Source organism: Mastigoproctus giganteus, chromosome 13, assembly GCF_048544385.1.
Source record: "Mastigoproctus giganteus isolate SK-2022 chromosome 13, ASM4854438v1, whole genome shotgun sequence".
Taxonomy (NCBI): Eukaryota; Metazoa; Arthropoda; class Arachnida; order Uropygi; family Thelyphonidae; genus Mastigoproctus; species Mastigoproctus giganteus.
In genome coordinates, this window is record NC_143587.1 from 8481914 (window position 1) to 8493912 (window position 11999).

General features: G+C 35.7%; 1 protein-coding gene across 1 annotated transcript in view; it reads right to left on the reverse strand.

Annotated features, from left to right (window-relative positions):
* LOC150075752 (ribosome biogenesis protein SLX9 homolog) overlaps nt 1-11756 on the reverse strand; it is a 36878-nt gene extending 25122 nt beyond the window's left edge. The window contains exons 1-3 of the mRNA XM_090387525.1: nt 11581-11756; nt 8523-8649; nt 5083-5263 (exon numbers count right to left, since the gene is read on the reverse strand). Coding sequence (XP_090243651.1) covers nt 5083-5263; nt 8523-8645 — 304 coding nt within the window. The 5' untranslated portion in view covers nt 8646-8649; nt 11581-11756. The remainder of the gene's footprint in view (nt 1-5082; nt 5264-8522; nt 8650-11580) is intronic.
* Between the last annotated feature and the right edge of the window lie 243 nt (nt 11757-11999).

Below are 11999 nucleotides of genomic sequence, written 5' to 3' on the forward strand. Positions count from 1 at the left end.
ACTGAGAGTAAAGTACAGGAGAAATTGTTGAAGATAATCATAAGAAAGGCACCTGGGGCGGTTGAAGATAATCATAAGAAAGGCACCTGGGGATGGAATCTATCCAGTTGTATTAAAGGAGGCAGCAAAGGAAGTAAGCAAACCCTTAGCCATAATTATGAGAGCTTCCTTGGTCTCAGGGGAGGTACCCATGGACTGCAGATGTGCAAATATGACCCCAATCAAAGGAGGATTGAGGGGAGACACGGGTAATTACAGACCTGTTAGTTTAAATTCTGTTCCAGGGAAATTAATGGAGACACTGGTTAAAGAAGCATTGCAGGATCATCTAGACAAGACTTCAGTTATAGCTTGGACACAGCATGGGTTTGTGAAGGGGAAGTCTTGTCTGACCAATTTGATTGGATACTATGATGTACTCACAAAGGAACTGGATGCAAAGAATAATTTTGATATCATATATTTGGATCTTAGAAAGGCTTTTGATACTGTTGCACATGGAAAACGGCTGCACAAATTGGAGCAGTGTGACATAGGAGGCAAATTGCTGCTATGGATAAAGGGATGGTTGAGTGGGAGCAGACAGAGAGTGGTAATCAACGGACACTGCTCTTCGTGGTCTAATGTTATTAGTGGGGTCCCCCAGGGTTCGGTGTTGGTCCATTATTGTTTTCTGTATTCATTAATGATACTGATGATGGTATATCAGGCTTAATGTCCAAGTTTACAGACGATACAAAGGTCGGCAGGGTTGTTAATGATACTAATCATGGTAAGCTGCTGCAATAGCATCTAGAAAAGTTGGGCAGATGGGCTGAGAGGAGGCAACTGAAGTTTAATATTAACAAATGTAAAGTACTGCATATGGGAAGCAGTAACCCCAGAATGACATATCAACTATGTGGTACTGCACTGATAGTGGTAGACAGTGAAAAGGACCTGGGAGTAATTTTGCAGGCAGATATGAAGTTTTCTGAGCAGTGCAGACGGTCTGCAAGAGTAGCTCATGGTGTCTTGCCAATGATATGCAGGAATTTTTTTAGCAGGAATAAGGAGGTGATTATTCCCTTGTATAAGGAAATGGTCAGGCCACACCTTGAGTACTGTATACAGGTCTGGAGGCCTCATTTTAAGAAGGATATAGACTGTTGGAACGACTACAGAGAAGGGCAACAAGATTAGTGAATGGAACAAAGGGTTGCTCTTACGAAGAAAGGCTTAAGTTTTGCAAATTACAGTGTCTGGAGACTAGGCACCTTCGAGGTGATCTGATTGAGGTGTATAAAGCCTTGAATGGTTTGAGCATGCTCAGTGCTGATGGGATTCTTTCTCTTGCTCAGAATAATCACCTGAGAGGGTATAAATTCAAATTGTGGAAAGATAGTTGTAGGATAGATGTGCAGAAGTTTGCCTTTAGCCAGCAGGTGGTTGATTGCTGAACAAACTTTCATCTGTCATTGTAGAAGTTGATAGTTTAAACAGATTCAAGGCAGATCTAGACAAACATTTGGAGCGAGTGGATGGGTGAAATGAGAAGGGTCTGTATGTTTTTTTTTTGGCCGATGCTATATAAGCTTGCTTTCTGCATCATGTGCCCTGCTAATGCTAATGCTAAAAATTTGCAGACGTATTGCTGAAGATCAGACACAGCCATCTTGACAAAACCAAAACCTGAAAACTGTTGACTGTCTGATATCTGAGACCTATTCCAGGCATCAGACTTCTGAATGACAAGCCAATGGTGTAGCTGCATTAAAGAGCTCTTTTGACACCGAAAATGATATGGCTGAGGAATTAAATGACATGGTTTTAATAAGTTTTGAAGCTGAAGAAATGGTGTATAAATCATTTCTATTACATGGTGATAAACGGAGATGAGGCAGTGAACTACCTTGTTGAATTCCTCAACATATTAAATCCCTCCCATGAATGCTAGCCCACTGACTTTAAAGGTCAGTGCACTTGTAATGTTGTTATGTAATTTGAATCATCTGAAACTTTGTAATAGCATCTGGCTTCAAATCAAGATCCTCACGCACAGTGTCATCAAGGCTACAGTTTTTACATAATGTGTAGAAGGTGAAACTGTATTTATTCTATGAATCCTAATCATCCTGTTCAGACTACCCTTTTGAATTCAAAGACTGCAATTCCCACTCAGAGTATGCTTCACCTTAAGAGTATGCTTCACCTCGATGCCAATCCTTAAGAGGCTGGCATCGATGTAAGGAAAGATTGCTACCCTCGTGGGCAATTTTACATAGCATGTTCAAGGGTTAGTAAACCAGGTAACTTGGTGATATTACACCTGGAGGATAAAACTGCAAACATAGTAAAGAAGCCCTAGCCACATAGCTATACAATTCTTCAAATCTTGAGTGTTAGACCAGTAATAGGGTAAAAAGTAATTGGTTTTTTAATTCATTTGAAGAATGGATACTTTGGCTAGTTAATGTAATAAAAGTGTTGTAACCACTTTTTTTGATATCACATGTTCATTTTACTGAATTATGATAATACCATTAATTCCATACTTTTATCTCATGTTCATATTATCTCAGATTTTAAAAAGAGTAAAGCATGCTTCAAAGAAACTGGATATGAAAAAACATATTTTTAAAGATTCTATTGATGATGAGTACCTGTTTTGAATGTATCAAATGACCGTGGTTCCAGTCATGGGAACATGCTTCTTCAATCCAGTTTCCTTCTTTGAGGTAAAAGCAACTGGAGAGGATTCAGAAACATTTTGTGTGGCATCTATGTCTGAGACAGAACTAATAACACTAAGCCTTATATCTGATAGAATCTGCTTCAGATTTGAACTCTGAAGATCAATGGAGTTCCTTGAGCATGAACAGGCTAGTTAACCTATTTGTTAAGTAGTTTCAAATTCAAGGAACTCCGCTGAACTCGAAGCCATAATTTTAATTATCCTCTACTATGAACAACTGAACCATTCCAAATGGATCGTATAAATGTAAAATCGGTAAAAATATCAATATCTGAATAGAGTGATAGATACTTTCAATGATCATGATTTATTTGAGTGTAATTCTAAATTCAAAGCCTAAGTAAAAATGATACACTGGTTAATAATTTTTTTTTTCGTAATATGTATAAAATAAACATTTGACTAAAACTGCCACGATATTCATGAAAATTAAAGTAAAAAGTTGTGGAATGCACCGTTTTATTTTTATGCAAGACACATGAGATTATGTATCTTTGCCGACTGGGCTAGCCAGGTGGGTAAAGTGGCTGCCTGGCAACCCAAAGGTCGCGGGTTCAAATCCCGCCTCGGGCTTGGATCAAAGTAATGCAAAAACCTTGGGAGGTGCATTATGGCCACAGAAGCCAATGCGCCAACAATTACCAAAAAAAAAAAAAAAAATGTATCTTTATTATGCAATTTAGAATTATAACTTTATTTAAAAGGGAATAAACTTTTAATTCATTAATAAAACATCATATTTTTATATTATGTAGAAATACTCAGAAAAAATAGAAAAGTGGCAAAACATTCAATAAAATAAAATTATTTTTTCCCTCACACACACACACACACACACACACACACACACACACACACACACACACACACACACACACACACACACACACCAATTTAAAGTTAAATTTAAATGTTAATTGTTCAGCCACAATCCAGTTTAATAAACAGCTTTTCATCTAATACAGTGAAGTTTTTCCTTTGAGAGTATCCCTATCCATTTCCTTTCATTAACACATTAAGAATCGCACCTTCCTAGATGGTACTATTCCACTGTGTTATATCCTAGTGAAATATGAAAGATAGACCTTGTTTATCACTAACAGCACCCAAATTATTTGAGAAAAATTCTAAACATAAATGTAAAAAGTGTATTTTAAGAGAGACAATTTTTATGTGGCAAATACAGTCTCTTTTAAAATATACTTTTCAGTACCACAAGGCATTGAATGATAGAAGATTGGCTACCAATATGGAACTAAGCCAACCAGATATGATAATGGCACATCATGGCCTTTGAATGCCTTCATGATATAAAATCCATAGCAATGGTAACACAAAACAATCGCAACTTAAATCATACCAGCTGAATCATCAAATGGAAAATAGTGAACAGAAGGCTGATAGTCTGAAGGAATGATTTGTATTATCATAGTAACCTGCACACCCACTGGGTATAACAGATTTAGATTATGATGAATTTTTGAAATTTTTCCTTTAAACGGTTAAAACCATCATTTTCTCTATTCAAAGCCTTCATAAAATATATCATAAGCACAGCTTTATATGCAAAGAGAAGTAGCAAGTGAGCACCCACTACTAGAATATTTAAATAAATAAATAAAATAAATTTTCTGTTTATACTCCGGGACGACCAAACGATCAGAGGAGTTCACAAGATAGACAGAATACAAGAAACAGCACCGTATTCAGCAGTCACGGGTTTGAACCCCGGTCACTCAAGGCACGTGTACTTATGCACCCGCGCGCCTGACCACTAGGCTACGGCAGCCTCTCTATTATTTGCTCTATTAACTATTTGCTCTATTAACTGCTACAATTTCTCTTCTAGCTTCCTTTCAGTTATCACAAAATCATTTAACTTGTATTCGTGTGAATGTAGGTGCAAAATATTTATTCAATTTACATGTAATTACACATATAAATATGCAAACAATTTTGGAAATATGAATAAGCAAGCAAGAACTTTTTTTTCTTTTTTATTTCTTTTTATTGAAATCAGTAAATGTACTTCTAATATCATAGTGGTTTTAGATATATATATATATATATCTAAATATTTTTTTTTTGTAATGGCTCCTACCAATCTTTATTATCCTAAACACTTTATATCAAAAGGCTTTTTTATATATGTTATTTATAAATTAGTATATGTATGCTTGCTCAACTTCATAAAATGAACCAACAATAACACTGTATAAATTTGACTATTTATCCTCTTTATAAAACATAGAAATACAATCTGTAGTTAAGTACTAAACATTTTAAGAAAATGCAAGTAACAGTTATATTAATTACTAAAAATTAAAATTTTCTCATTAATGACTTACTTTGCAGAAACCATTCGTGTCTCATCTTTCTTTTTGTCTTTTTATCCAGTTGTTTCTCGCCAACCTTGGAAGAAATCATACTTCGCCTATCAAAATCTGGAAGGCTCTGTTGAAGATGCTCTGGCAATATCACATTACTAAAGAGACCAGTTGATGGGAACAAGGGCTGAGTAACAAGTGCCTGATAAAACAATACATGCTCTATTAATAAATCAAAATATATTGAAATTGAAAAATTAAATCGGTACTTTGGAATATTTCATCTATATTATAGGTTTATGATATATAATCATCTGGTCATATTAAAAATGTTTATATCTGAAGAATAGCAAAGACGTTAATATGTATAATAACAAAATCTGGTAGCAAGAATTAAAATAAATTCTATTGTATTAAACAGTTCACAGGGTATCTCATTAAACAATGTTTGGTGATCACTGAATTATGACCACCCCTATGAAAACTGAATGTGACCTGTTGACCACATGAAGTACGAGAGTGCGGAGTTAGTCGACCTACATAGCATAGATAAGGTGTCAGTGGTTCAGTAGGTAGTAAAATTCCGAGCGTGATGGGTAAAAGGAAGGATTTATCGGACTCTGATAAAGGACAAATTGTGGGCGCTCGACAAGCAGGTGCCTCGATTTCCCAAATGGCTGAACTGGTGGGGTGTTAGAGAGCCGCCGTAGTTAAAGTTTACCAGGACTGGCGTCAAAATGGTCAAACGACAACCCGACGGCAAAACTGCAAAGGTCTGCGAAAGGTTGATGTTAGAGGTGAGTACCAGGTCTGACAACTCATACAGGCGAACAGGTGCAGCACTGTTGAAGAGCTGACTACCCAATACGACATGGACCAACCCAGAACATTATCTGGCATGACCATGCGTCACACACTCGCACGTATGGGCTATACCGGTAGACGACCCATACAGCATCCTCTCCTAACCAAAATTCATCGGCGTAAAAGACTTGCCTGGTGCAAAAAACATGCAAGTTGGACACTAGAAAACTGGAAGAAGGTGTGCTGGTCGGATGAGTCACGTTATTTACTCCACACTGTGGATGGTTGTGTACGGATTTGGCGTCAACAACACGAGGCTCTTGATCCATCATGCATAGTATCAAAAGTAAGGCCAGTGGAGGCGGTTGTATGGTGTGGGGCATGTTTCACTGGCAGGAACTTGGACCCCTGGTGCATGTGGAACAATGTATCACTGGTCTCCGCTATCGTCAATTGCTTGCTGACTGTGTACACCCCGCTATGTTACATTTTTTCCCGAATGGCGATGGTGTCTTCCAAGATGACAATACGCCGAGCTGGCACTTGTTGTGCAGGAGGTTGGTCTCCGAACTTCCCCCGATATCAACCCCATAGAGCACTTGTGGGATACTATGGAAAGGCATATCAGGCATTTGGATACACCAATCACCTCCATACCTGCATTGCTGACCGCATTACACACAGCTTGGTTGGCCATACCTCCTGAAAGCTTCCAACATCTTGTTGAATCAATGCCACGTCGGATAGCTGCTGTACTGAGGGCAAAAGGAGGACCTACAAAGTATTAGGTAGGTGGTCATAATTCAGTGATAACTCAGTGTAAGTTTCTGAACTGAACTACATTTGTAAAATAATAAAACAGTAGTTGAACAGAGCCGGAATATTCGTGGTGTGAACTGTGCAAGAAACAGTGAAACCTCTGCTGATCATTTCAACTGTCACTGCAATTGCAGATATAACTGCATCAAGAGCCTACAGGGTGGGGTGGAAGAGAGATTACTTACTCTCCAGCTGTGAGCTTTTATGAAAGAATTTGTTAAAAAGATGAATGATACTTTAAAAAAAAAAATACAAGTTCAAAACTATCTGGATGAATTTATGTGGAGAAAATGGTGTTAAAATTATATTACCATTGTCCTTCATTTACCGAAATGATACCTTTTATTTTCCAAAAAATAGGTAAAAACAATACAAATAAAAATTCTGTTTCTTTTGCTGGTTTCAGCTTAATGCCCATTTTTGTGCAAAATACTGACAATGATGCAGTAAGAGATGAAGCAGCTGAGTATGGAAAATTATTACAGAAGAGAATAAATTTTGTAACTATACTAATAAATCTACACTTGCCAGTATATCTGAAAAGTTTTTACACAACACTGCTCACTAAACAAATTACTTGAAGTTTTACCCAGCTACTATGAATGGGCATACATGAGAGGCTGGCACAAATGTAGGTCTGCTTATTGTCATCAAAGAACTTTATGACAAAATACTAGTAGCAGTAGTAATGGCAAATGATGCAAGACAGCAAGCTTATATGGCATCAGCCAAAAAAAGAAAAAAAAAAACAGTTGCAATCCATATCATGCAAGAATTTGTCTAGTTCTCCCTTGAATTTATTCAACCCATCCACTTCCACAACAAGAGATCGAACCTGTTCCAACAATCAACCATCTGCTGGCTGAAGGCAAACTTTCGCACATCTATCCTGCAACCAACCTTCCTCAGCTTGAATTTTGTAGTCTCAGCAAGTGGAAAAATACCATTCAGCTTACTCAAACCATTCAAAGCCTTAAACACCTCAATCAGGTCTCTGCACAAGTGTCTGGCCTCAAGATGCTGCAATTTGCAGAACTGAAAACTTTCTAGATAAGAGTACCCTTTTGTTCCCTCCACCAATCTGACTGCCCTTCTCTGCACCTGTTCTAGCAGATCTACATACTTCCTAAAGTGAAGCCCAGCCTTGTGTACAGTACTCAAGATGCATCCTAACCATGGCCTTATATAAAGGATAATCACCACCTTATCCCTGTTAGCAAAGTTTCTGTATATCATAAGTTACTCTGGGGTTACTGCTACCCATGTGTAGTACCTTTTATTTGTCAATGTTAAACTTCAACTGTCATTTCTCAGCCCATCAACCCAATTTTCCTAGATCTTGTTGCAGTAGCTCATCCTGATGACTGTCATTAACCACCCTGCCAACCTCTGTATCATCTGCAAACTTTACTGTACTTTATCTTGTCAAAGGCCATATTTTGCCTGCCAGATGATATTAAACCTTTCATAAGTGAGTTTCTGGAGAGTACGTAGACCGTCTGAAGTGGTTTTTTTTTTTTTTTTTTTTTTTGAGGAATTCAGAAGTTTTATAAAGAATTGAAAACTATGTACATAAATGTTTTTTAATATTTTTTTTGTATGTAGACTTTATAATTTATTATAAAGTTTTAAAGTTAAGAATACTTAAAGCAACATCAGTACTTCCTGAAGCCACCTATACCACCTTAAAAGACAACAAAATCTACATTCAAGGGATGCTAAACTTTCCAGAATAAACCTGCTTAATCAGAGTATGTGGGCATTAATCAAAATAAAGTTATAATTTCACCAAAACTGTAAATTTTTTTTTATTATAAAAAAAAAAAAAAATTGTTAACCTGTGAATCTGAACATCTATTTGCTTGCAGTTCTTCTGTATGTTCTGTTGACTTTGAAATGGCATTCTGAGAAACTTTAGCTACATCATGATATTTCTTTCTCTGCCTTCTTATTTTCCCCATTTTCCTAAATTATAAAGGATGATATCAAAAATACAGTAAAAACATAAATAACAAATCCAATATCAGTTTTAAATATATATATAGCAAATAAAAAGTAAGAATAAGTTTTAACTAGTACAATTAAGGAGGATTATGGAAGAAATATCTTATATTAACACCTATATAGGCACCTCCATGCTACAATTTTTAATACTTTTTAGTGGTGTGTTCACACTATAAGGAAATAATTATCTCTTACCCAACGGTTAATATCCTTTTGGATATTTAACATTCTGACATTTAATATTTATTTATTTCAACTGTTAATATCCTTTTGGATATTAACTGTTGGAATAAATACAGTACATCCGCAATTATCTAAGGTGAATGGGAAATAAATTTTCCTGGATAATCTGCAAAATGTAAGAAAAACTTCAATATGATAAAAACAAATTTATTTACATACATATTCATATTTATAAAAGTATACTACAGAGGGAGAAAATTTGACAAAATTTAACATGAACACAATTTTTTTGAAAAAGGAAAACAACAAAGTTTGCTTTTGTTCTTGGTTTGCCTTCCTTGTTGCCACATTTCTTCATTTTTATTGATGAGCTGAAGTTTTTTTTTTTTTTTTTTGGCTGATGCTGCATAAGCTTGCTTTCTTGCATCATATGCCTCTACTAATGCTAATGATAAAGTCTCTGATTATTAGAAAGAACAAACTCTTTTCCATTTTAACATGATGGACACATTAACATAAATTAAAAACCAAACAAATAAGAAACTGAAAATGTGAACATTAAAGCTAATTTCCCATTATTATTTTTCGGGGCTAAACTCCATTATTTGGGTACCACTTGTCACCGCACATTGGGTGTGGTTGTAGAACGGAGTGATTGTATGGTTGAGTTCTGTGAATGGGTGATTATTGTGAAGGCATTTTCTTTCTGATTGTTTTGTGTTGTTGAGGAGGGGGTGCTTATCTTAGGTAGGGTGTTTATCCCCCCATCCCGCTGTTTTAAAATCAGAAAACAAGTTCTCAATTTAAAAACAGTAGCAAGTGGGGGAAAAACACCCTAGGCGTTTTTCCCCCTAGGAGGACAGTGGGCAGGGAAAGCAGTGAGTGGCATCTGCCAATTACTGCTTTGTTCCTATCTGTTTGTAGAAATATGGACTAGTACCTACATAAATTATGTAGATACTAGTCCAAGATCTGGAGATAGGTAAAACTCCAGATCTGGATATATCCAAGATCTGGAGTTTTACCTATTTTTCGAGTGTATGGAGAATGGAAACAAACAGATATAATTTAAACTATTTTAGGGAAAACAAACTAAAATGTACAATGAAATATAATTTGTACAGTAGTAAATGAAGGGTTACTGCAGTGGTTTTCAACCTTTTTTTAATAATGGCAACCCTAGGTAATTTATTTTATTTTGCAGCACCTCTACTCAATTTTCTGCCTGTTGATCCGATTCTCTCTCTCTCTCTCTCTCTCTCTCTCTATATATATATATATATATATATATATATTTAAATAATGGCTTAAAAGTTCTAATGTAATAACATAAAATAAAATAATAAATAAATATTAAGCTATCATTAGAGACAGCAAAATGCACATCCTCCATATGATGCCCAGATATAACCAATAATTATTGGTTATATCTGGGCATCATATATATATATATATATATATATGATATTAAAAAATATATATGTTATATGATATTTATTACAAATATAATTATAAAAATTACATTTAATAATACAAATTATATATACAGTATATAATTTTATTCTTTATATAGAGGTACTAAGTAAACATCAATTATGGATCACCACAAAATTAAAAAGATACTGTACACCTTTTTATAATGAAATAAACATAATTAAAAAATAATAATAAGTTTAAGTAATTTAAACCCAAATTACGTGGCACCCCGTGGAATGGTGTTGCGGCACCCTAAAGTGCCGTGGCACCCCGGTTGAAAACCACTGGGTTACTGGAATACGACTAGAGTAAGCTAGTAGGATGAAAGTAAAGGTAGGGATACAATTTTTGAGAAATTCAAAGACATTATCTACAGAAACATTATAAAAGCAGTAAACAACACTGTAATGGTTTTTGTTATCTGACTTATACTGACCTAGACTTCAACAGATTGTAGAAATTCTACAATCTACAACAATGGATAGTTGATCTACAACATGGATAATTGAAGATCTACTATAATTGCTTAATCTTGCAGAAGTCACATCTGGTGAGTATGGGCTTGGCATACTCAGGGTCCTGAGCTAGATATCATCATTCTTCTTTTTCTTGGTGATTCCTTTCTATTTCTCTCTCTCTCTCAGGGTAACTTGGAATTTTTTTTTTTTTTTTTTTTTTTGGCTGGTGCAGCATAAGCCTCAGGCTTCCTTGCATTATTTCATTGCAGTGAGCTAATTAATTCATATATCAGATATATGTCTCAGGATTTTTCTAAATTATAGTTAAAGCAGTTGAGGTAGTGAGGAGCAGTGAGGTAGTGAGGAGCAGTGTTCGGAGGAACAATTACATCATTTCACGGATTCTTTGTAAATCGTGTTCGGAGGAATAACCTGGGATTGCCTCTGTTCAATAAATTAACGATAATATTCTTGTCAAATAACTAGTTGTAAGCTTCTCTGACCTACGTGGTCGTGGTGGAATATAAACAGAACATTTACACTCAGTGGCGTAACCAGGGTAGGGTCAGCAGGTATGGGTACCCCCCTGACGCTGAAGTGCGGTACTGTGGCGCTTTTTAGCATTAGGCAATTGGCCTTTTTTTGTCCATGTACCTGCTGACAAAAAATCCTAGCTACGCTACTCCTTTACACTACATACAGAGGAAAGTCATAATCACCTACCATTACCAAAATCATTAAATCCAAACTACAGTTACAGAATAGCTACACTTACGGATTTGTTATGATTTATCCTACAGATTTATCCTTCTACGGCAAAAACTTATGATAGCCTGTTATGTAAACAATACTGAGGGCACATAACAAATTTACACTCATCAACATCGGTTCTACACGTGTTTAGCAGACTTTCGATGGGGACCAGAAAATAACATTACTTCACTTAACTGCTAAAATGCATTGCAAGTAACGCCACCAACGTTGAAACAAAAGCATAGCAATGGCAAAAGAGAAATGTCTACTTCAAAGCATTTTCTATATTTTTTCTGTATCTTACGTTGATTTTAATTATATAGGGTCATCAAGAAAACAAGCAATAGTTTTTTGAACGGCTATATTTTTTCGATGTATTGGGTTGACACTAATGAATTTGGTACTACAACAAGTAGCACAATTTATCACACCGAATTTTTC